The sequence below is a fragment of the Manis javanica genome, chromosome 11 (assembly GCF_040802235.1).
Source record: "Manis javanica isolate MJ-LG chromosome 11, MJ_LKY, whole genome shotgun sequence".
Taxonomy (NCBI): domain Eukaryota; kingdom Metazoa; phylum Chordata; class Mammalia; order Pholidota; family Manidae; genus Manis; species Manis javanica.
The window spans coordinates 51132888-51160463 of NC_133166.1; the positions used below are offsets into that span (position 1 = coordinate 51132888).

General features: G+C 33.9%; 1 protein-coding gene across 1 annotated transcript in view; it reads right to left on the reverse strand.

Annotated features, from left to right (window-relative positions):
• Window positions 1-27576, reverse strand: part of DCDC1 (doublecortin domain containing 1) — a 496388-nt gene that overhangs the window by 359715 nt on the left and 109097 nt on the right. The window contains exon 10 of the mRNA XM_073216357.1: window positions 26417-26583. Coding sequence (XP_073072458.1) covers window positions 26417-26583 — 167 coding nt within the window. The remainder of the gene's footprint in view (window positions 1-26416; window positions 26584-27576) is intronic.

A 27576-nucleotide genomic window follows, 5' to 3' on the forward strand; every position in this document is an offset into this window, starting at 1 on the left:
CAGTCAAGAGTAAATTCACCCTTCTTCTGCCTTTTTGTTCTATTCAGGCCTTTAGTGGATTGGATGATGCCTACCCATATTGGTGAAGGTGATCTTTTTCACTCAGTCTACCCATTCAAGGCTAATCTAGAAACACCAGAAATAATTTTATTTTTTTACCAGCTATTTGGGCATCCTTTATTCCAGTCAAGTTGACACACAAAATTAACCATCACATATAATATGACATAACCATAACTGACCTCCTTAGTATTGCTCAAAAGTATCATTAACTATTATTAGATAAATAAGACACCAAAGGTATGCATGTGTCAGAGAGATGAGGAGAAACGGAAATCTTATGAACTTCTGATAAAAGTGTAAAATGACACAATAGCTATGAATGTAAAAAAACAGACAACCCACAGGAATATGCATACCCTTCTCACAATTTTTCTTCTAGATATAATGTACACAAATGTTTGTAGGAGTATTGTTTATATAGAAAAATTTGGAAACAAACTGTCAAGTAATTGAATAACTGTAGAATATTCATAGAAAGAAATACTATATAAGTTAAACATCAATGCATAATAGCTTTATATATCAGCATAAATACAACTCAGAATTATGTTGCAAGTGCACAGTGACATACATAGTAAACCATTTATATAAAATATGAAAATATGTAGAGCATATATGTTTTATATGATTACTATGTACATATATCATGATTCTATGTATATATGTATGTATGTATGTATACATACAAAGAGAGTGTGTGTGTGATCATATAAAATATGCCTAGAAATTCAGAATAATGGTTACTTCTAGAAAAGAGGTAAAGGGAAGAAAAATCCCATATTTATGTTTTTTTCCTAAAAATAAATATATGAAGAAAGGATATGATTGAATTAGATTTGGGTTACATAAATGTTCATTTTGATCTTTTACATCTCAAATGTCTTACTTTAAAATATGGAGGAGGGTGGAGCCAAGATGGAAGCATGAGTAGAGCAGTGGAAATCTCCTCCCAAAACCATATATATTTTTGAAAATACAACAAAGACAACTCTTCCTAAAAGAGAGACCAGAAGACACAGGACAACATCCAGATCACATCCACACCTGCGAGAACCCAGCGCCTCATGAAGGGGGAGAGGAAGGCCACAAACCAACAAGAAGGGAAGTTCTTCCAGCCGTCACTTGTGCCAGCTCTGCAAACTATCTCTATCGCCAAGAAAAGGCAAAATTTCAGACAGACCAAGATAACAGAGACAACACTTGAAAAGGAGACAGACCTAACTAGTCTTCCTGAAAAAGAATTCAAAATAAAAATCAAAAACATGCTGACGGAGATGAAGAGAAATATACAAGAGCTAAGGGATGAAGTCCGGGGGGAGATTACAGACGTCCGGAAGGAGATTACAGAAGTGAAACAAACTCTGGAAGGATGTATAAGCAGAATGGAATAGAAACCAGAGAACAGGAATGCATAGAAGCTGACAGAGAGAGAGATAAAAGGATCTCCAGGAATGAAACAATATTAAGAGAACTTGTGTGACCAATCCAAAAGGAATAATATCTGCATTATAGGGGTACCAGAAGAAGAAGAGAGCGAAAAGGAGATAGAAAGTGTCTTTGAAGAAATAATTGCTGAAAACTTCCCCAAACTGGAGGAGGAAATAATCGATCAGACCATGGAAGTACACACAACTCCCAACAGAAAGGACCCAAGGAGGACAACACCAAGACACATAATAATTAAAATGGCAAAGAACAAGGACAAGGAAAGAATTTTAAAGGCAGCTAAAGAGGAAAAGCTCACCTATAAAGGAAAACCCATCAGGCTATCATCAGACTTCTCCACAGAAACCTTACAGGCCAGAAGAGAAAGGCATGATATATTTAATGCAATGAAACAGAAGGGCCTTGAACCAAGGATACTGTATCCAGCACGATTATCATTTAAATATGAAGGAGGGATTAAACAATTCCCAGACAAGCAAAAGTTGAGGGAATTTGCCTCCCACAAACCACTCCTACAGGGTATTTTAGAGGGACTGTTCTAGATGGGAGCACTTCTAAGACTAAACAGATGTCACCAGAGAAAATTAAATCACAGCAAAGAAAGCAGACCAACCAAATACTAACTAAAGGCAAAAAATAAAATCAACTACCCACAAAAGCAGTTAAAGGAAACATGAAAGAGCACAGAATAAAACAACCAACATATAAAGAATGGAGGAGGAATAAGAAGGGAGAGAAGAAAAGAATCTCCAGACAGTGTATATAACAGCTCAATAAGCGAGCTAAGTTAGGCAGTAAGATACCAAAGAAGCTAACCTTGAACCTTTGGTAACCATGAATCTAAAGCCTGCAATGGCAATAAGTACATATCTTTCAATAGTCACCCTAAATGTAAATGGACTGAATGCACCAATCAAAAGGCACAGAGTAATAGAATGGATAAAAAAGCAAGACCCATCTATATGCTGCTTACAAGAAACTCACCTCAAACCCAAAGACATGCACAGACTAAAAGTTAAGGGATGGAAAAACATATTCCAGGCAAACAACAGAGAGAAGAAAGCAGGGGTTGCAGTACTAGTATCAGACAAAATAGACTTCAAAACAAAGAAAGTAACAAGAGATAAAGAAGGACATTACATAATGATAAAGGGCTCAGTCCAACAAGAGGATATAACCATTATAAATATATATGCACCCAACACAGAAGCACCAACATATCTGAAACAAATACGAACAGAACTAAAGTGGGAAATAGAATGCAATGCATTCATTTTAGGAGACTTCAAAACACCACTCACCCCAAAGGATAGATCCACTGGGCAGAAAATAAGTAAGGAAACGGAGGCACTGAAAACACAATAGAACAGATGGATCTAATAGACATCTACAGAACTCTACATCCAAAAGCAACAGGATACACATTCTTCTCAAGTGCACATGGAACATTCTCCAGAAGAGACCACATACTAGGCCACAAAAAGAGCCTCAGTAAATTCCAAAAGATTGAAATCCTACCAACCAACTTTTCAGACCACAAAGGCATAAAACTAGAAATAAACTGTACAAAGAAAGCAAAAAGGCTCACAAACACATGGAGGCTTAACAACACGCTCCTAAATAATCAATGGATCAATGACCAAATCAAAACGGAGATCCAGCAATATATGGAAACAAAGGACAACAACAACACAAAGCCCCAACTACTGTGGCACACAGCAAAAGCAGTCTTAAGAGGAAAGTATATAGCAATTCAGGCATATTTAAAGAAGGAAGAACAATTCCAGATAAATAGTCTAACATCACAATTATCGAAACTGGGAAAAGAAGAACAAATGAGGCCTAAAGTCAGCAGAAGGAGGGACATAATAAAGATCAGAGAAGAAATAAACAAAATTGAGAAGAATAAAACAATAGCAAAAATCAATGAAACCAAGAGCTGGTTCTTCGAGAAAATAAACAAAATAGATAAGCCTCTAGCCAAACTTATTAAGAGAAAAAGAGAATCAACACACATCAACAGAATCAGAAACGAGAAAGGAAAAATCACGACGGACCCCACAGAAATACAAAGAATTATTAAAGACTACTATGAAGCCTGTATGCTAACAAGCTGGAATACCTAGAAAGAAATGGACAACTTTTTAGAAAAATACAAAGTTCCAAGACTGACCAAGGAAGAAACACAAAAGTTAAACAAACCAATTATGAGCAAAGAAATTGAAATGGTAATCAAAAAACTACCCAAAAACAAAACCCCTGGGCCAGACAGATATACCTCGGAATTTTATCAGACACACAGGGAAGACATAATAACCATTCTCCTTAAAGTTTTCCAAAAATAGAAGAGGAGGGAATACTCACCAACTCATTCTATGAAGCCAACATCACCCTAATACCAAAACCAGGCAAAGACCCCACCAAAAAAGAATATTACAGACCAATATCTCTGGTGAATGTAGATGCAAAAATACTCAATAAAATGTTAGCAAACCGAATTCAACAATATATCAAAAGAATCATACACCATGACAAAGTGGGATTCATCCCAGGGATGCAAGGATGGTACAACATTCGAAAATCCATCAACATCATCCACCACATCAACAAAAAGAAAGACAAAAACCACATGATCATCTCCATACATGCTGAAAAAGCATTTAACAAAATTCAACATCCATTCATGATAAAAACTCTCAGCAAAATGGGTATAGAGGGCAAGTACCTCAACATAATAAAGGCCATTTATGATAAACCCACAGTCAAAATCATACTGAACAGAGAGAAGCTGAAAGCTTTTCCTCTGAGATCAGGAACAAGACAGGGATGCCCACTCTCCCCACTGTTATTTAACATAGTACTGGAGGTCCTAGCCATGGCAATTAGACAAAACAAAGAAATACAAGGAATCTAGATTGGTAAAGAAGAAGGTAAACTGCCACTATTTGCAGATGACATGATATTGTACATAAAAAACCCTAAAGATTTCACTCCAAAACTACTAGAACTGATATTGGAATACAGCAAAGTTGCAGGATACAAAATTAACACACAGAAATCTGTGGCTTTCCTATACACTAACAATGAACCAATAGAAACAGAAATCAGGAAAACAACTCCATTCACAATTGCATCAAAAAGAATAAAATACCTAGGAATAAACCTAACCAAGGACGTGAAAGACCTGTACCCTGAAAACTACAAGATACTCTTAAGAGAAATTAAAGGGGACACTAACAAATGGAAACTCATCCCATGCTCATGGCTAGGAAGAATTAATATTGTCAAAATGACCATCCTGCTCAAAGCAATATACACATTTGATGCAATCTCTATCAAATTACCAGCAACATTCTTCAATGAACTGGAACAAATAGTTCAAAAATTCATATGGAAACACCAAAGACCCCGAATAGCCAAAGCAATCCTGAGAAAGAAGAATAAAGTGGTGGGGGTGGGGGGAATCTCAGTCCCCAATTCAAGCTCTACTACAAAGCCATAGTAATTAAGACAATTTGGTACTGGCACAAGAACAGAGCCACAGACCAGTGGAACAGATTAGAGACTCCAGACATTAACCCAAACATATATGGTCAATTAATATTTGATAAAGGAACCATGGACATACAATGAGGAAATGACAGTCTCTTCAACAGATGCTGCTGGCAAAACTGGACAGCTACATGTAAGAGAATGAAACTGGACCATTGTCTAACCCCATACACAAAAGTAAATTTGAAATGGATCAAAGACCTGAATGTAGGTAATGAAACCATAAAACTCTTAGAAAAAAACAAAGGCAAAAATCTCTTAGACATAAACATGAGTGACCTCTTCTTGAACATATCTCCCCAGGCAAGGAAAACAAAAGCAAAAATGAACAAGTGGGACTATATCAAGCTGAAAAGCTTCTGTACAGCAAAAGATACCATCAATAGAACAAAAAAGGTACCCTACAGTATGGGAGAATATATTCATAAATGACATATCTGATAAAGGCTTGATATCCAAAATATAAAAGCAGCTCATGCACCTCAACAAGCAACAAACAAATAATCCAATTAAAAAATGGGCAGAGGAACTGAACAGACAGTTCTCCAAAGAAGAAATTCAGATGGCCAACAGACACATGAAAAGATGTGCTCCACATTGCTAATTATCAGAGAAATGCAAATTAAAACGACAATGAGATATCACCTCACACCAGTAAGGATGGCTACCATCCAAAAGACAAACAACAACAAATGTTGGCGAGGTTGTGGAGAAAGGAGAACCCTCCTACACTGCTGGTGGGAATGTAAATTAGTTCAACCATTGTGGAAAGCAGTATGGAGGTTCCTCAAAATGCTCAAAATAGACTTACCATTTGACCCAGGAATTCCACTCCTAGGAATTTTCCCTAAGAATGCAGCACTCCAGTTTGAAAAAGACATATGCACCCCTATGTTTATCGCTGCACTATTTACAATAGCCAAGAATTGGAAGCAACCTAAGTGTCCATCAGTGGATGAATGGATAAAGAAGATGTGGTACATATACAAAATGGAATATTATTCAGCTGTAAGAGGAAAACAAATCCTACCATTTGCAACAACATGGATGGAACTAGAGGGTATTATGCTCAGCGAAAGAAGCCAAGCGGAGAAAGAGAAATACCAAATGATTTCAGTCATCTGTGGAGTATAAGAACAAAGGAAAAACTGAAGGAACAAAACAGCAGTAGAATCACAGAACCCAAGAATGGACTAACAGCAGTTCCTGTGTGGTGATCTCCAATAGGTTCTTCACAGTGGTATAAAGGTCATATCAAAGTGTGGCAAAGGGTTTGTTTGTGTTTATACAGAGGATCAAAGCCTAATTTGGCTACCCAGAAAATGAATGAAGATACAATATGAAGAAGAACTTCCAACATCAACATCCTCTGGAAGAGTCATTCCAGAAGATGATCATCAAAAACTTCAACAAATATCCCAGTGCTGTTGCCATTGTAGCTACATTCATCCCACCAGTTCCTGGACTTGCCATTGGAATGAAGAAGGAGATATCTAAGCTGACCTGTGCATATGATAAAACAACAAATTTGACTGGATCTATACTGTCGAAACTCAACCAAGAATTAGGAGAAGTGCAAGTTGCAGTGCTCCAAAATCGTGCGACTATAGACCATCTACTGTTAAAAGAACATATGGGATGTGAACAGTTCCCAGGAATGTGTTGTTTTAATTTGTCTGATTTTTCTCAAACTATTCAAATTCAGTTAGACAATATCCATCATATCATTAATAAGTTTTCACAAATGCCTAGGGTACCTAACTGGTTTTCTTGGTTTCACTGGATATGGCTGGTAATTGTAGGTCTGCTTTTGTTATGTAGCTATATTCCTATTATGTTAATGTGTGTGCACAATTTAATTAGTAGTTTAAAACCTATACATGCTTATGTTACTCTACAAGAAGATATGTCAAAGAAATAATCAATCTTCCCATGTTTTCTTCCATCTGCTACTTCTATAGCTTTTCTTCTTCCTTCCTAATTACAACCCTTTAGTAGAATTCATGCCTCATATTGAAAATTACCGAGTATCATAATTCTTCCAAGTGGTAAAGATACCTCAAGACAAATGCTGGGCATAGAAGCCATAGGGCATAAATCTGCAAAGAAGTAAAAAGCTAACCTTTTAAAAAAATATTGCTTCTCTCTCACTTACCAACTTTACATTTCCCTGTATGGCCCCAGAAGATGACTGGTTAGCCAGAGACGGGTAAGATTCCTCAAGGGAGGAACAACCTAAGACAGGCACAGTTGCAGGAGGGCCATCAGGTGAGAAATTGGGGATCAACAGAGGTGAGGCTTAGAACCTCACCCCCCCATGTTTTGAGAGAAACTTTCTACATCCGTGGATGTTTTGTTGCCCTTGTCTAGCTTGGATTAATACTTAGTCTATAGGCACAGACCTGATCATCTATATTTGCCCTCTTATAGCACTAAATTATGTTTTCTACCTTATCTTGCATCTACCTACCACTTCAGCATTTTATTAAAAATAAAAATAAAAAAAATAATAATAATAAGGGAGAAATGTGGGATTCACATATAAATCAAGGATAAAAATCAAACGAATAATCATATCTGACTTGATTGTTTATAGTTCATGATGCGTGATCAAAACCGAAAGTTCTGTGATATGACTGCCATGTTCACCATGCACTCTTCACCATGTAAGAACTTGTTCGTTATGCTTCAGAAGATTGGAGACTGCTGAGAATTAGGCTTGGGGTGCATTGAGTCTCCTATACAGAATTTTATTGTTGTTAACAACCATTTGATCAATAAATATGAGGGATGTCCTCTCAAAAAAAAAAATTTTGGAGAAATAAGAAAGACATTTCCATTTCATATAGAAGAATGGGAAATACAAAGGCAGGAAGGAATATGGCATGATTACTGGACAGTGGCAAGAATGACTTGTCTTTAGATTCTAGTATTAAAAATGCTAGAATTCTTAATTAGATTTAGAATTCTAGCATTTTAAGAATTCTAGAACAAGGAGAAAAAATTTTCAACTATTAAGAGACTCTTGATGATGGAACACTCAGGCAGAGGAATATAAGTAGAAAGAAACTGTTTATATTTAGAATATAATTTATCTTATATTTAAAATTCTGAAACTAATGCTGGATTCCAGGCAAACTGCTATAGCTGCAGCTTTCATCTTTTAGAGCTTCTAGTGGAACTGGAGGTGATTTGTTCCCTAGCTCGGCCTTGGGATATCCCAATGGTTACCACAGAAACAACTCAAAATGAAGAAAACAAAGAAAAGGGACTGGAAACAAAGCCACCCCAGCAGACTAAGATTTGTGTAACTAGAGTCCAGAAAAAGAGTAAAGAGAGTTAGGAGCAGAGAAAAGTATTTTAAGAAATAATGTCCAAAATTTCAGTAAATATTAGAACCCAAGAGATCCAAGAAGCTCAACAAAATTCAAGGAGATAAATCCTCTCATACCACAATAAAAACACAAAAGTCACATTACAATCATATTTCCAAAAAAATTAATAAATGTAAAAAATTTTAAAGCAGCAGGATAAAACCCATTAAGAGAAGCCCAGGTAAAAATGATATCTAATGTCACTTCAGAAAATTGTATAACTAGGAGATAAGAGAACAGCCATTTAAAATTTAAGGAGAAAAAAACTGTTGACTTAGAATTCCATATATGATGAAAATATCTTTCAATAATGAAGATGAAATAAAGACTTTCTCAGACAAAAGAAAAAGTTTTAACAAAGAAATGTGTAAGGAAGCTTTCTGAACAAAAGGAAACAATTCAAGTAGATACTTGCACTTGTTAAGGAATAAAAAGTGTCAAAGCCCTAAGTATGGATATTTTTTTCCATTTTAAATATCTTTAAAAGACAAGTGCTTAAGTGAAAAGTGAGATTTTTCTGGGCTTAATTATGTATAAGCAAATATATGACAACAGTATCACAAAGAGCAGGAGAGATAAGTGGAAATATATTGGTACATGTTTCTTAGATTACAATAATGTAATAAATATTTAATGATGGAAAATGAAAAGTTAAATATATATACTGTAGATCCTAGAGCAACTACATATACACTGATATACACAAAACAAAGATAGCTAGCTAATAAGCCCATGGTAGAAATAAAATGAAATCTTTAAAAGAAAACATTAAATTTCATAGAGATAAAAAAGATAAAAGGAAAAAAGAAAAAATGAGACAAATAGAACACAAATTACTAGTTTCATAAAACCTAATCAAATCAATAATTACATTAAATGTAACTCATCTAACACACCAAATAAAAATAAGGAATTGTCAGATTGGAGGAATAAGCAAGAACTAAAAGATTCTTTCTACAAGAATCATATTTTAAAGACATAGATAAGCTAAAAGGATAGAAAACAACATCTCTTGATAAGGTAAATGAAATGAAATTGGAATAGCTTTATTAATGTAAGACAAAGTAGACTTCTGAGCAACTCAAAATGAAGAAAACAAAGAAAAGGGACTGGAAACAAAGCCACCCCAGCAGACTAAGATTTGTGTAACTAGAGTCCAGAAAAAGAGTAAAGAGAGTTAGAAGCAGAGAAAAGTATTTTAAGAAATAATGTCCAAAATTTCAGTAAATATTAGAACCCAGGAATATTACCAGGAATAAAGAAGAACAATTTATAATGCTATTAAACATCAATTCATTGAGAAAATAAAACAATCCTAAATGTGTATAGTTCCACTAAAAGACCTTCAAAGTATATGTAGAGAACACTGATAGAACTGAAATATACAAACCCAGAGTTATAATAAGGATAATGAAAGACTTGAATAACACTGTCAAGCAGCTTGAGCAAACTGACAATTACCAAACACTCCAACCAGCAAGGTAGAACCTACATGGAACATTCACTTGGACCATATTCTGAGCCATAAAACATATCTTAAGATTTTCAAAGAATTAAAGTTATACAAAGTATGCTGTCTGACTACAGTGGAAACAAACTAGAAATAAATAACAAAATGACATATGGAAATCCCCAAATAAGTGAAATTTTAAAACATACTTCTGAATAACAGATAAGAAAATCACAAGGAAATTTTTTTAATCTTTTGAAATGAAAATATAGCATATTGAAATTTGGTAGAAACAGCCAAAACAGTGCTTTAAGGGAATTTTGTAGCATTAAAATGCCTATATTAAAAAGTAGAAAGGTCTAAAAACAATGATCTAAGCTTCCACCTTAATAAACTAGAAAAGAATCAATTAAACTCTAAATGGTTAAGCTTACAAAAGCAGAAGAAAGGAATAAAGAGAAAAATTCAAAGACATAAAAAACAGACCAGAAAACAGAATATCAATTAAACCAAAAAGTTGTTTCTTGAAAAACATAAAACTAATAAACTCCTAGTTAGATTGATTAAGAAAAAATGAGAAGATAGAGATTACCAATAGAAGGAATTAAAAAGCAAATTCTGTTGGCTTTAAATGTATAACAGAATATTTTGAATATCTTTATGTCCTTAAATCTGGCAATTTAGGTTAAATGGATAAATTCCTTCTAATACTACTAAACTACTAAAGGTCAGTGAAAAAGAACTAGATAACCTAAATAGTTATGTATCTAATGAAGAAATTTCATTTCTAATTTAAAACCTTCCCAACAAAGAAATTCCAGACCTGGATGGCCTTAGTGGTGAATTTTACCAAACATTAAAGCAAATCATACAGGTGATAAACAAACTTGGGAAAAGAAAAGGAGGAAATACTTCCCAATGCATTTATAAGGCTGGCATTAGCCTAATACCAAACCCAGACAAAAATAAGAGAAGAAAAAGAAATGATGAGCCAATACCCCTCATGATCATAAACACAAAATTCACTAACAGCATTTTAGTAAGTCAGTTCAAATAATATTTATAAGCAGGATTATACATTATGACCAAATAGGGCTTATCCCAGGAATATAAGGTCAATTTAATATTTGAAAATGAATAAATTCTCTATATTAAAAGCAAAATATGAATATGAAAATCTCAATAACTGCAGAATAAAGAAACAGTAGTTGACAAAAGCTTTGACATAAAATATGACCTAAATAAGCAGAGATGTCCAGTAATATTCATCAAATGTTCTATACTTTCTTCATGATTTGTAAGGCCATCTCTCTCATATTTCAAAAAATGACATGAATCTGTTTCTATACCTTCTATTCAGTCCCACTGACCTATTTGCCTATCTCTGCACTAATACCACAATACTGTAAAGATCTTGACTTTCTAATAATTCCTCATTACTGATAGAACAGTTCTTCAAAATTATGGTAGTAATTCTTTGTTCTTGGTTTTTCCAAATTTGCCAAGTTCTATGGATAATACTTTAGGATTCTGAGTGAATTTATAGATTAATATAAGGGAGAGTTTATATCATTATAATATGTAACCTTCTTAATTAGAACTTAATATATCTCTGCTTATTCAGTTTATATTTCATGTCTTAATATGTTTCATAGATTTTTCATGAAAATTCTAGTATATCTTTTGTTGGGTTTATTCCTAGGTAATTAACACCATTTAGTTAATTCCAGAACTCACATTTTTTCACATTTAAATTCTTTAAAATTGGAATGTCTCTTCTAATTTATGTTATTTTACAATCAACAATAAAAAAATCTCTTTATAGTCTATAGTTAATTAAACTTACCAATATATTTATCAATTCATATGGTTACCATTGTTGCTTGAATTTGTTGCCTTCTTTCTGAGTTTACTTTTCCTTTTCCTGAAATTTAAACTTTCTTACGTCTATTTCTTGAGTACTTCCCCCTCTTAATTGAGAAGTGCTTCAACTGTCTTCAACTTAGCTCACTTATTTCATTGCAGAACCAAATCTTAAAGGATTTAATTTAGTGCACCACTATCTGATGCTATAACGAATAGTATACATTTGGTTACAGAAGCAGTACGTGGTTGGGTTAGTTTGAGAAATCAAAACTTATCTTTGTGCCTCCACCAGCTTCACTTAGACTCACAGGTCTCTATACATCTATTAGTCTTATCAGTAGATCTGCACGTTTTTTCAGCCTGCTTTCCTGAGCTAGACCAAGATTGGGGTTGGGAGGATTAGGAATCCCTATCCTTGCATTCACATAGTGAACCAGGTCCCAGCAGTCCATTTCACATAGGGCCACACAAGGCCCTGTAATCCTTCTGTAGGCACCACAGATTGCTTCCAACTCAGAACCCAGCAGACCTGTGGATTTAGTTCTGCACACAGTTGTATGTTTCTATTCTACATCTGGTTCATAGCAATATTCAAAATATTTAACAATGAAGTACCTCCCAGGCACAAAACAATCATGACATATGCCAGCTTGTATTTTTAAAAAAAGGAAATAAAAAAATGCACATGACATGTGAAACTTACTTTGAAATGCATCCAAAAATATGGTTTGATGGATGGTTAGAGAGATGGATAGATGGATATCATTTGATAAATCAAGTATAGTAAAATATTCATATTAGATTCTGGGTGGTAGGTATTTGTGTGTTCACTGAAAAATTCTTTCATCATTTCTGTATATTTGAAAAAGTTAATAATAGAATATTGGAGAAAATTCTGAATTATAAAAACCATGTTAAGGTATACAGGATAATATACAGCCTTGATACAATATGTCAGTGGGCTGTGAAATTCATTTAATGGGTTTTCACCAGCATTTTAACAGAGCCTCACATGTAGTACGGTTGTCTTATTTTGAAAAACTCTTTACATATACATGTATATATATAAAGAGGGGTAAGTATATACTATTGAAATGTAATGTAAAACTTTTTTTTTTGCTGTGGATTATGATATGTATTTTTTTACCATGGATTTCAATCAAAGAACTTTGAAAGCCACCAGTGTAGAAGAGGTAAAAAGCTCAAAGTTCACCTCTTTGGATCTCAAGGACTTGTAAGCAAAAGAAGTGAGAGATGATGTAGGATGGGTTTGGGTGGAGAGCTGAGACACACAGGGTTAGTCTACTATCTCCCAGCTTTAGGCCAGAGATCATCAGATGTGTTAGATAAACTGAGGCAAAGGCTAACCTACCTTTCTTGAGTTGTTTTTAGTTTAAGTGTGGATAGATTTATAAATTATCACATGGCCTCTGGGGAATAAAAGGTAGCAAAGTTATAAGCCAGAAGGACCACAAATATATATTTTTTAATGCCCACAGTGACTACACCACACAGGCTGCAGTGTAACCTTCTTAGGCCATAGGCAAGGAGGAGAATGTGGCATAACTCAGTAAGAGCCAAGCCAACCTGAAAGCTTCCAGGGAGCACTACTGACCAAGCAAAGAGCAGCCAAGCAGCTCAAAAGTTACATCAGCTGCAAACCTCAGAATCAGACAAGCCCAGAGAGACCTAGTAGTTGGAGACAATGTGGCTCAAAGGACCACTCGCCCTCCCTGGCACCATGAGGACTCCAAAATATTTTACTCACATACTATCTAGAAGAATTTTTAAAGATTATGTACCCCCTCACTTAGGAAATCTGTGTGCCAATGGTTTTAAGTTGACATTTAAAATTTATTACTAGCTTAAAAGCAGTTGCAAAGGATGTCTTTTCTGGCATATTACATATATTGGCATTACTAAATAAAACTGTTAAATTTTTATTTTAAATCTATCTGGTGAGATTAAACACCAGTAGAGTTTTATATCATCCAACATCTATTTTGTAAAATATATGGTAGAACTCCTCTTTAAAATCAAAAACTTTACATGCTCTCTTTTCTCACTTCATATTTTTATTCCATTTCTTCCTTAACAAAAACACATATATAACAAGATTCAGAGCCCTACAAGAGATTTATGGCACCAGTGTCTTGCAATGTCCTTTTTTTAATGCCTGGGAGATTTTTATACTCCAGGGTTAGCCACCAGAGTACATTCAGGATGAGGGCAAGGTGTGCTTTGCCTATAGATCATAGGCAATGGGAAAGGAATAATGCCACATACCTCCTCTCCAGCCACATTTTCAGGCAGAATAATTTTAGTAAATGGTATACATGGAAGTTAGAGAATCTAGTCATTCATTCCTAAAACTACCCCTCTTTCTCTATGTATACCTGCAGAAGAACAACCTCAGCTGTGATTTAATCACCACTCCTTCCTATAAACCCAGATGCCTTCTTAGGGGGAACACAGGAGGACAGAAATAAGAGCATCTGAGCTTCTTTATCCAAAAAGCTAAATATAACCTAAGAGAACTGGCTAAATTATTTAGCTTCAGTCAGATTTAGTTTCTAATTTTTCCCCTTTATCATGAGTGGCACCTTGTGTGAAAGGACAAATCAAATTTAGACAAAATTTTTAAAATAAGTTTTTGCATATCTTGTGTAGTGTGTGTGTAAATTTGCTTACTTGAAATATGTATCTTTCCTAAAATTAACTTGCATATGCTTTCTAAACTCAGTGACTCTCATTCCCCATCCATTGCCCTCAACCACTCCAGGATCTCATATGCTTCAGTCCTGAGGTTAAGGGAGACTTTTGGCTTCAGTTTTACATTCAAAATGGGCTACAAATTTAGCTTTTTCCTTAACTCCAAATAATATTGTACATACAATCTAAAGTACACAGTGGCAGAATCAGCCAAAGAAGACAGTTGTAAAACTTTTGTCCCATCACCAGACCCAAACTACATGAGTTATGAATTAATAATTTTTATAAATCTTGTAATCATCATAAAAATATAATGATTATATCGACTTGCAGGGGAGCTGTTGATTGAGTTAATTTTAAGTGTAATCCTGTAAAATATGCCTGTTGGTTTAAAAATCCTATTTTGGCATTCCTTCACTATTTAATATACAGTGATCCTCAGAAAAATATGGGTCACTGTCATCCTCTGAGAAGTCATATCTATACCCACTACCCTTACTTCTTCAACATCAATTCTTTCTTTAACACTGTTAACTCTCAGGTCTCAACCTTCAAAGGTCAAGAAAAACCTTTTGTGTATCAGGTATGGCCAGTTTGAAAATAGTTATCTTACTCCCAACACATGCTATTGTGTATATGAATCTCCTTATAAATCCTTCTATTTCAGTTAATGAAGCATACCATAGCTACTCTTACAGCAAAGATGGGATTCTAGTCCCAATACAACTCTACTTTGCTGTCTCATCTTAAACAAGTGTCTCAATACCTTACTTATAATATTAATAATAAAGTATCATTTATATGTAGAATCTTAAAAAAGGGTCAAGCTCATAGAAACAGACAGTGGAAAGGTGGTTGCCAGGGGCTGGGAGTGGAGAAAATAGGGAGAGATTGGTAAGTGGGTACAAATTTTCACCTACAGCATGAATAAGGTCTGAGGATCTAATGCATAGCATGGTGACTGCAGTTAATAACACTATATTATATAATCAAAATTTGTTAAAAGGTAGAATTTAGATGTTCTCACCAAAATATATATGTGAATATATGAGATGATAAATGTGTTAATTAACTAGATGGTAGAACCTTTCACAATGTATATGTATATCAAATCACTACAAAGTATACTTTAAATATCTTACAATTTTTTTCAATTATATCTTCATAAAGCTAAAAAATTGACAATAAAGATGATGATGGATGATAATAATGATGATAGCTAACACATACTGACCACTTACTATGTTTAAAGAGTTTTATATACATTATTTGATCCTCAAAACAACCCAACTAAGCAAGTAATTATTGCTTTTGTTACTCTTACTATTATGTATAAAATGAGAGGACTCAGCTAGAAGCTTCCAAAGTTCATTTCAACATTAAAAGGCTTTCATTCTATTTTTCATTCTACTTTTAGAATTTTTTTTGTTTAAGTGCCTATAGAACATAGAATCTGTACCATATATTTTTAGCACTTAATTATATACTGATAAGCATATTTCCTAATAGTTTCATGTGGGTATGTTTTATTTCCAAAACAAGAATGTAAGCTTCCTAAAAGCAAGGTCATGAATATAGTTCTCTGTGTCTTTAACCATGGTTAATATACAGACTATGAGCACACAAGGAATAGTCAACACTTTATCATTTGAGTTTGTTTTCGTTGGCTCTCTGTCAGGGAGGGAGGAGATATTTTTCAACAAACCAGATAAAGGGAGATTCAAGATGGCGGTGTGAGAGGTGAGATGGAGAATTCCTCCCAAAACCACAAATAGTATGAAAATATAGTTTATTGCTACAAGTAACCCTAAAACTGTATCAAAAAAGAAGGCTGAACCAGACTGCATGCTACCTCACTAACAGAGCAGACCTCACAAAACAGGGTGATGAAAGAAAGCCTTTATCAGGCAGGACCCAAGCCCTTCCCCCACCTCAGCTCACTGGGGGGAGGAAGAGAAACGGAGCGGGGGAGGGGGTAGAAGCCTCAAACTGCTGAACACCAAGCCCTGGAGGTCTGCTTTCGGGGCAGAAACCTACACTGTGTGGTGCTCTGGAAGTTGGGGAGCTCAGAAAGACAGATTGCGGCCATTTGTGGAGGAGGGGATCCACACCCGGCTGCTCTGGGACAAGGGAAAGGCAAGCAGTTTGAGAGGCTTCCTAGCAGCGAGAGGGCTGCTGAAGGAGCCGGGTTTGCACCAAGCTTGCTGCACGGGGGAGGGGAGAGCTGGACAAGGTTGTCTGGGTACACTCTGTCCAGCTGGTTGGGAACTTTGAGGAGCTTCAGGCACCCCATCCCCCTGGCTGCCTACTCAGCTCAGAGGCCCCCCACTGTGATACACAGCCTGCTGAGCCTTCCTGCTGGCCTGTCGGCACTGGTTTGCAAACTGGCAATCACTGCACTGGCGTCAGGCCAGCCAGAAGGAGGCATAACCTACAACAGCTATAGATGCAAAGCACAGAGGCTTACACCTGTGTGCTTGGCCCACTGGCTCTGACACTGGAGACAGGCACTGCAGACGGGAATCAGGAAACAGATCTTTCCTCCCCCCAGGCACCAGCTCCCCTCCCCTATGACCACCAGCCTCACTCTAGGTGCTGAGCAGCTCCAGAGACTGGAGCTTCTGGGCACAAGTGGGCACCACACAGAAATATGAAATGTCAAAAAAACATGGTTCAGGCCAAAATCCCACAAACCCCAGAAAATGGGCCTAAAGAAACTGAACTCACCAATCTGCCTGAAGGAGAGTTCAAAATAAAAATCATAAACATGCTTATGGAGGTACAGGAAAATCTTCAAGAACTCAGGAACGAATTTAAGTCAGAGATTCAATCATTAAGAAATTCCATATCTGAAATGAAACATACAATGGAGGAATTTAAAGGCAAATTAGATGTAGTAGAAGAGACAGTAAATGGAATAGAAATTAGAGAAGAGGAATACAAAAAAGCTGAGGAACAAAGAGAAAAAAGAACCTCTAAGAATGAAAGAATATTGACAGAACTGTGTGGTGACCAATCCAAGCAGAATAATATTCATACCAGAAGAAGAAGAGAGAGAAAAAGGGATAGAAAGTGTCACTGAGGAAGTAATTACTGAAAACTTCCTGAATCTGGGGAAGGAGATAGTCTCTCAGGCCATGGAGGTCCACAGATCTCCCAACACAAGGGACCCAAGGAAAACAACATAAAGACATATAATAATTAAAATGGCAAAGATCAAGGATAAAGACAGACTTTAAAAAGCAGCTAGAGAGAGAAAAAAAATCACATACAAAGGAAAACCCATCAGGCTATCATCAGACTTCTCAACAGAAACCTTACAGACCTGAAGGGAGTGGCATGATATATTTAATGCAATGAAGCAGATGGGCTTTGAACCAAGAATACTATACCCAGCAAGGTAATCATTTAAATTTGAAGGAGAGATTAAACAATTTTCAGATAAGAAAAAGTTGAGAGAATTTACCTCCCACAAACCACCTCTATAGTACATTTTGGAGGGACTCCTATAGATGGAAGTATTCCTAAGGCTAAATAGATGTCATGCAAGAGATAGACAAAGAGTACAGAATATGATTCATAACATACAAAGAATGGAGGAGGAAGAAAAAGGAGGAAAAAAAAAGAAGAACCTTTAGGTTGTGTTTGTAATAGCACATGAAGTGAGTTAAATTAGACTGTTAGACAGTAAGGGAATTACCCTTGAACCTTTGGTAATCTAGAATCTAAAGCCTGCATTGGCAATAAGTACATACCTGTCAATAACCACCCTAAATGTAAATGGTCTGAATGCACCAATCAAAAGACATAGAGTCACTGAATACATTAAAAAACAAGACCAGGAAAGGTTAATTCACTTCCTGCCAGAATCATAGTCTCTAAGGATACCATACTGTATAGAGATTCTGAGACTGGAAGTCCTAAGGTTGTCCGTCTGGTGGTTTGATGGCAAATATATTGTGACTGATATGGGTTTTCAGGGTTTTCTCCCCCCACAATTTATTTTGCTTTGTAGTAATTAGAGTACTTTATCTATCCAACATTGAATAAAACTCATATCAGTTTAAAATATTTCTTCATTATTTTGTTAGTCATAGAATGTGGTATCCAGCCTGAACTTTTTCCTTTTACAACAGCACTGCCCAATAGAATTTCCAAAGATGATGTGGCTATTGAGTGTTCGAAATGTGGATAGTAAGACTGAAGAACTGAATTTTTTTTATTTAATGATAATTAATTTAAATTTAAAAGCCACACAAGCATAACATATTGGGTAGTAAAACTCTCGAAGAAATAACTTTTCTGTGGTTTGCCAAGGCTGAAGACCAGGGTCTTCCCAGCACCTTTCATTTATGTTATCATTCTTTGCTCAGAAACTTTCAACATTTTCTTCCCAGTGATATATATCAAGTATTAATAAATAGATTCTTGCCATATCCTTTTTCCATGAATGATTGGCTTTTTTTAGGAACTTGAAATCTTTTTAAAATGTACTGGATGCTGATTACTTTTTAGGAAATTACATAAAATTGATTTCTGAGTTAACTTGAGAAAATTTGACTGAAGACAGAAATAAATTAATATTATACTCACTTCTTTTGTAACATATATAAAATGTAAGCAAATATGAATTACATTACTTGAAAATCGGCAATTTGTTCTTATGATTGGTATTTATTTAAGCTAATGTTATTAACAATCACAAGTGAGAGGAAACTACTATATGCCTCTTAATAAAATCAAGCAAAGCAATAATTTTTCAAAGATTTATACTGAAGAGTCTCCCTTTCATCCATCAGTAGTCAGACCTCCTAATCAGAGATTTTTAACTAACAATCATTGACAACTTTGATCGATTTGAATAGAAAATGGAAAATACTAGTCAATCCTCAAGACAGTTGGTTTTCCTTCCTCTAAGAATATGCCTTCAGTACTGATTGAGTTCTTCAAGGGGGAAAACAATTTCATATTCTTGTCCATTCACACAAACCTCTCAGTGAGCATTATTGTTTTGGGAGGAAGGGGCGGCAGGCGGGGAGCCCAGGATGTTGACGGAACAGATAGGATGTCAGGTGAAGATAGAATGCTATGCCCTCTCTAACCAGCTGAAGACTTGGCATGATTGTTTTCTTACAAATAATACCTGTGAGTGTTGAAACTGTTCAGGGAATCTATCAAACACACTCTTTCACTTTGCTGCTGTAACTCTGTAAAATTTATTCTCATTTCAAAGAGTCATAGGCAGTAATGCCTACAGGGAGTTGAGTAATGTAAAGAAAATTTGTCAGGTCTGCTTTCACTTGCTTTATCAGACAAATCTATACTTATTTGGAGATTTTAAAACACAACATTTTCTACTCAGTAGGATTACAATTTCAAAATAAAAACTCTTTATTTAAAAAGTTATCTTAAATACAAGTAGACATAATATAGTATTAGGTTTGCATGAGAATAAAACTTTGATCAGAAAAGGAAAATAATGTTATAATCATTTACGTTTTCTACCATTATAGAAGTCATTCACACATAAACAAATGAGAACAGAAAATACCTAAACACTATAATATTAGGAAAAGATGCATTATTAATATATTAATACCAAATTATTGTTCTCAGGGAAACCTGAATGCCTAGGTCTATAAACCTTTAAAAGCTATATAAATTAAAAAAGACAAATGGAAGAACAAAAGTAATAATATTTCTAGATTAGTATAATTTCCTTATTAAGTCATCTATATTCATATTAAGTTTATTTTATATTATCATTAAAACACTTAAATGCAGATTTAAAAATTTTTCTATAATACAATTAGTATTTTCAGTCATAAGTTCAGAGAAAGACTTCAATAATGCTTAGTTTAAAAATGTATTTTCTATATTAGTTTATTCAGATATATTATAAAATTAAATAACTTTTAATTAATCACAAAAATTATTATAACAAATACTTTTTAAATTGTTGATTTAAAGATGAAGACATTTTATTTTTTCATAACCTCCAAATGGAACTTACTCTTCATTGAAATGTTCATAATCACATAAGCAGGAAAGTCTGTTTTCCTTTATAATTATTTTAAAATACCATTTTTTAAGTAAGTTGGCTTTTATTTTTTGAAGGATTAATATTAATAAAGATAACATTTTGAATTGATGGTACCCAACTAGATGTTAATAAACCTGTTTTTATATAATGAATTACTATGCATAAAAAGGAAGACATTTAAGTCTAATTTTTTTCCAAAGTGATTTATTTAATAAATAGCTTTCATGGTAAAAAGTTCAATTTTGATCCAGAGATACACAGTTGATATTTGGTAGTATAACTCTAAGAGAATTAGAGCAAAGTACAGATTAGAAAATTTTTCTCCTGACCTAAACAGCTTTATGACAGGTCAAATGAAATGATCCTAGAAGATAAATGTGTTCCAAGAAGACAAATAATGGAAAATAAACAGTATTTCAATATCATGTCTTCTTTTATCCCTTTGTTTTTTTACCTCTCTGTAATAATTACCTATGCACAAACTCTAGATGGCAATATTGCACTTACTGTACTTTCACGAAAATTGTCACAGTCGGTCCCCACATATCCTCTTTATCAACATTTTATGTGGCACAGATCTATAGCCTCTTATTATAAGTGTAATGAAGCAGAAGTTATTGAAGCATTTTATTGATTGCTCAGATCACAAGTTTACTGCCATACTGAATTGGCACCTTACTCGCTGAAGCAAACTGCTGACACCTTTTTTAAAAAGTGACAACTACATCTATTTCATGACCAGAAATCCATTTTCATCTCTATCAAGACAAGAATGCAATTTTCACTTCATTTAACTGATGTTAGGCCTGCTCAAAGCATGACACTTGGAAAAAGACACAAGTTTAAGGTTCTTAAAATACTTCAAATAACTAGAATGTAGCTTGGTTTCAGGGAAAAAAATTTAACAATCACTCAAATCTACAAACAACCTAATATTCTAAAAAAATTACCTATCAGAATCTATAGAAGTCGTTTTCATTTTGAAAAGTCTGCAACACTATCTTTATGTCTTTAATGGTAAGTTATGTTATATATTATAGATTTTGTTCCAAGAAGTTCAAAAGTGAAATCTTTTGAGTATTGCCCCAGGAAGGCTAAATCAAGAAAACAGCCCAATTTTTACCATATATACATATATATATGGTGGTCTAATGTACAGTAAGTTACTATAGTTAATGTTACTACAAAAACAAATATTAATTATGTGAGTAGATAGAGGTGTTAACTAACCTTACTGTGGTAATCATTTCACAATACTCAAGTATAGCATATCATCAGGTTGTACATACACCTTAAATGTACTCAAGGTTGTATGTCAACTATATCTTAATAAAACTGAAAAAAAGTGGCTGGCATACTAAAATTAAAGTACATATAGAAAATGAAACAGATGTAGTTATTCCTTCAGTAATGTTAGGATCAATAAATGATTTTTGATTGACCTAAGACACAGGCCAAAAAAGATAAACTTTCAATACTTCTTTTATGGGAAATTAAAATACTAAGATTTCTTTAAAAATTCTTTTTGCCATAAAATTCTGTCAGCCCTAAATGTAATTCAAACATATTTAAAGTAATCCATTCTTATATTATTGGTTTAATATCTATCAAACATATTGAAAGAACAAGTAAAGTGAACTGACATTAACTTATGAAACTTTTTCAACAAAATCTAAGTGCTTTGGTAGAGGTTAGTTTAATGTAATAATAAAATACATTTCAGTTTTAAACTACAAAACCAATATATGCTGAAGTTGGATGGTCACTTCCTAGTCTAATTATATGCATGTAAAATAAAGTTATAGTTCCAGTTTAAAAAATCAAACCTTATTTTTGAAATAGAAATGTAGCTTCTGAAATTTTTAAACCCAACACAAAAAAATATGAAACATTTAGAAATAGGATATAACAGTATTGAAAAAAGTACTTGCTTAAATTAATGAACAAGAAGGACTGTGTAGACACAAAAAAACTTAAACTACTCAGGCAAAATATTACAGTTTTGAACAAAGTTCATTAAGTAATGTCTATTACAAATAGCCCAAGTACGTATACCAAATTAAAATTTTAAAAAACAAAACATTTCCTTGTAGCTTCAGACATAAAGTTACCAGTTCTTTTACTTTTACTACTGAAGTTTAGAAAATGCTCCAAGATTTTAAGAAAATTTTGAGGGTATTTTTGTTTTTTGTTTTTTTAAGTAATCAAACAAGCTAAAATTTAATTTCAAAGTTGATCATTTCTTTCCAAAATGCTGAATATTTGAAGTGGGATTAAGAATTCCTTCAAATATTTTCATGTTCTAACTATCATAAGGACTACAATTTTCTTCATAAGTAACATGATGGTTGTTAAGATATAGTTTGTTACTCATTTTCTTTGTTTCTCTCTGAATTTCAGAAATAACTATTTGTAATCTGCAAGAACTATTAAGTGATACTAAGGACCACTTTAAATGGTTAGAACTCTAAAAAGAAAAATGGTATGAGCTCTTTTAAAAACTGTATTATAAAAAAAGAATGTTGTGCATTTTAGTGAAAGACCCAGGAATTTTGTTGGCTGCGAGCAAAAAAAATCAAGAGTATCAAAATTGGGAAGACATTTTCAGAAATGATTCTTTCCCCAAATTCACATTTATATTTAAGATCAACCATTCACAAATCATTATTTATATAGCTTTCTGGCACAGTTCCATGAACTTGTATGCATCTCTACAGTGTTTCTGAACAGACTGAACTATATTTTGTTTACTGACAGCAACTAAAAGCTTTATGTAGGATCATAAATAAAGAAGATCATGTTTAAAAATCACTAATATCATTTTAAAAGGTAGTGCAGGCTTGTGTTTTGGCCTCTGTTTAGCTGTGTTAGGCCTATGAATGACAGCTTCCCTGCTTGAAGCACACAGAAAGCACAGCCTTCCTCATTCACTGACAGGACTATGGCCTTTTCACACGTTCCTTCCACAGCAGTGTTTGTCCCCAAACACTGGAATTCTACACAATGGCATTCCTACTTCAACACCCCCACCAACAGCACCACTGCATGATGAGAATAATAATGAGACAGAACAGGTCCTTTCGCTGAAAGTGTTAACTGCATTTCATAGCAATGCGTTTATGCTACTTCAAAGATTACCAATTAAATAGATTCTGCTTAGCTCTGAGCAATGTCTAAAATGTTTCCACTTTTAAGGAAATAAATGTGATAAATGTAAGATCAAGTGAATTTATGCTGTCCTTAATATAGTATCCCATTTTATATACATAAATCAGTTTATGCTTAAGACCACACTAATGTAGTGGGCTTAATTCAGTTGCATGCTGTAATAGCCATGTTAAAGTAAAAATTGAAAAAAATGAGTAAGTTTGTAAAGATAAGAGTGGTCCTGACTTTTCTTTTAAAGCTCTACTATCACAGTTTATTTAAAAGAAGTTTCCTTTGAGAATTCCAAAATATCATCTTAAGGTCTCTAATCTTTTAACGGAATCCTCTCAAAAAAATATTGTTGTTTCTATAAAAGATCCCAGAAGTGGGATAAATGGGAAGAATATCAAGATTTTATATAATCCTATAATTTATAAGCTTAGATTTGTTAAGGAAATAGGAATCATCATCCATTTCCATTTTACCTATCTAATGATTCCCTAACACAAATCTTATATAAAACTGAATAGAACAGGCTATCCCTAAGGTCAAATGAAGTAAATGCTGTTCAAATTAAGTTCATTAATGCTAAGAAGGATATTTGCTAAGTAGTCCTACTCACAAATAAAGATACTGCCAGGCTTAACAGTTAACCACTGATGACCTGATAATGGTACAACTGAAGGGACTTTTCTAAACATTGTAAATAATTTTAAATTAAGTCAAGATATACAATATAAAAGAGACTGAAGAATAATAATTGAGCATATCTAAAAGAAATAGAAATTGGCATGACCTGCATAATAGGCAAATTTCTATTTAATTTTCTTAGTTTTGTGTTTTAAAATAAAACTTAAACAAGTATGATACTGTTTCAAAACTGCTGAATGCAAAGCTTTCCATTATTACAACTTAGTGAAAGGAACAATGTTTAGTTGGGAATGCCAAAGAGCTTAGGTTTTTAAACATTCCTAAATTTGGCATAATGTTGAGATTCATGTTAAGACAATTTATGTTTAGACAATTTCAGAGATGCTAAAAAGGTTAATTTATGCTAATGTTTACATTTCTTATTTATTTTAATAAAATATTTTTCATCAATTTTGAGTTATAAAGAAACCTTTCAAGTCAAAGCAGTGAGTAATTCTTAAAGCATTTCCTTTCCTCACAATACACAGAACTCTTTTGAATCTAGTACAACTGTTTATACCTACTTAAATTTTAAATGTTTTGGACAATGGGAGACAGAAACATGCCAAACTGCTTTCTGAGCTCTTCCTTATCTCTAACACCCTCACTTTTAATAAAATTTAGAAAATGCTTGCTTTTTTTAGATTTGATTTAAACAATGCTTTTCTTGCATTGGAGAATGGTCTCATATTTTCTTTAGCTATAAATAATTTTCAGTAAGTGGAATCAAACCATTTAATGCCAAATAAATTATTGCAATTGAGTTGGCCAAAATCCATTTTATATCATTTTATCTTAAAAGTTAAATAATATTTCATTTAAAATAGTTTAATCTAAATACAATAAAATATATTTTGCACCAGTTTTTACATATGATATATCAGCTTACTAAGAATATTAAAAATAAATTTGTACTTCTTTCATATTTATTATTGTAAAAAACCTTATCTGAGAATATTAATCACATTTCTGGCCCTCTGAAATTAATTAACTAGGCAAACCAATCACATTTTGAGAATGAAAGTTTCTCATGACATGTTTCTTGCTGGTTTTGGGTATGTTAGTTCATGTATTTCAATATAGGTTGTTCTTTTCCAAACCAGACAGCAGGAGGTGCAGTGTGAACACTGAGGCTGAATCACATTCCCACCTCCCCTTCCCCCGCTAACCCAGAGAATAATAGCATGATGCTTTCAACATATTCATTTTCCAGAGGCCTGTGGCCTGAGATAATGAGGCCAGTTCTACACTGGAATTTCTCCGTTAGAAATGTTAAACCTAGCCCTTATTTAATGTAGTAAAATGTATATCTAACTTCTTTGGACCAAGTGCAAAGAGGATACTAAAAATGTTGCAATTCCATTTTTACTTTATAAATGGCAACAATTATTCTGTTTTATAATTTATATTCGACTTTAAGATAAATCAAAGTCCTTGTAAGTAGTTATAAAAATATCAAAATCTTTACACATACACATATATACACACTCACAATTATGGAATGGATACTTAGATATTAGAGGACAAAATTTAGTTTAATCTAATTCAAATACATTAATTCTATTTTTAAGACTTTCAGGTCCTGAAACATACAAGTTGAATAAGCACAAATGAAGTAGGTTACTATTGACATGAAATTAATTTATAATTTCATTTCCTCAATACTATTGGTTATATTTTTTGCCCAACTTCTATAATAGCAATTCTGATCTCATCCTGAAAAAAAAAATAGAAGGCTGAACACTTAAAACCTCAAATGTCTTAGGAACTATTCATTTTCTTATTTAAAGTAACTGTCTAAAGAATTTCCACATAAGGAGTTGCCTTCACTTTGCACAGTATGCAGCAAGAAAAGATGAGACATATGACATCCCACACCAAAAGACAGATACAATTAGCCCCATTATTGTTGGCTTTGAGATTACAGAAGAAGCATCTTGGCTCCCTAACGGGCACTGAGCTCACAAAATACATGTCACAGCTCTTTTATGACACAATGCCAATCATTGCTTCTCTACAACCAAGACATTTTAAAACACATAATAAGGCAGTTTTTAAAGAGGGATGACTCACCTGTTTACAATATTTTTTTGCAGACTTTAGTCGCTGATACAAGGCCAAAAGAACTCCTTGGATGTACATCTTAGCTCCTGAGGGGCTGAAACCTTCTCCCTTAGACACCCAAACTGGTCCCCGCAAAGGTGTGATGGAATTTTGCTGGCATTTTTCAAGCAGAGGAACTGTGCGAGAAAATAAGGGAAATAAATTCTTTTGACCCAACTGAAATACACTGACTGAACACAGCCCCAATACCAGAGCTAACTCTTAACATCTATTATTTATATCTGACCTGGGTTAAGTCTTAGAGAGGCAATTCCTGCATTACTAGTGGCCACCATGAAGGATGTATTTATATTGAGACACCCCCCATGCAAGACTCATAAGCTTTGTGAGCACACCTGAATAGTTCTGAAGTGTGCCTAACTAGCTGCACAGAGTGTCATGGTGTGCACTGATTGCCTTATCTTCTCATTTATCACAGATGAGTTGGAACCAACCTTGCTGAAATCTACTTGCATTGTCCTGATAAAATTGTAAGATCCATGTTGTTTCTGTATAGAGTTTCCTGTAGAGGAATTTATATACCTAAAACATCACATCTGGAAATTATTCATCAAATATAATCCACACCTTTATAAACCATCCTATCCAAGTTTTTTCACTGCCATTGCTTAAATAACCCATAAAACGGGTTGCAAGGCTGTTTAAAAAAAACGGTGGGGCGGGGGGTGGGGTGGAATCTTAAGTAAACATTTTACCATACTTATTAGGTTTCTGGGATATAAGCTAGCTAAAGATTTAGGAATGCTATTCCAGTATGCATTTTGTAACAGAAAGAAGATATTTTCTTGTGGGCCTGTATTGCAACATCCATATGGACTTGACAGACATGTTTATATACTTTTCACATGATTAGCTTATAAAGTCTTTCTAGTGTAAAATAGTCAAATAATATGGCAGCTAGCTAGCAATTTTCAAGATTTAATTTCCCTCTGAAATGAAAAAAATAAAGAAGTTTTTAAAAAAAATCTTAGACTCAATTGGAAAACCAGAAAAATGAAAGGATTTTTTTAAACTCAGTCTTTATTTAAGTATATACATGTGACAAAACATAAACATACAAAATAACTATATGGCTTGGCTTCCTTATTCTGACACATACTTCTACTAGA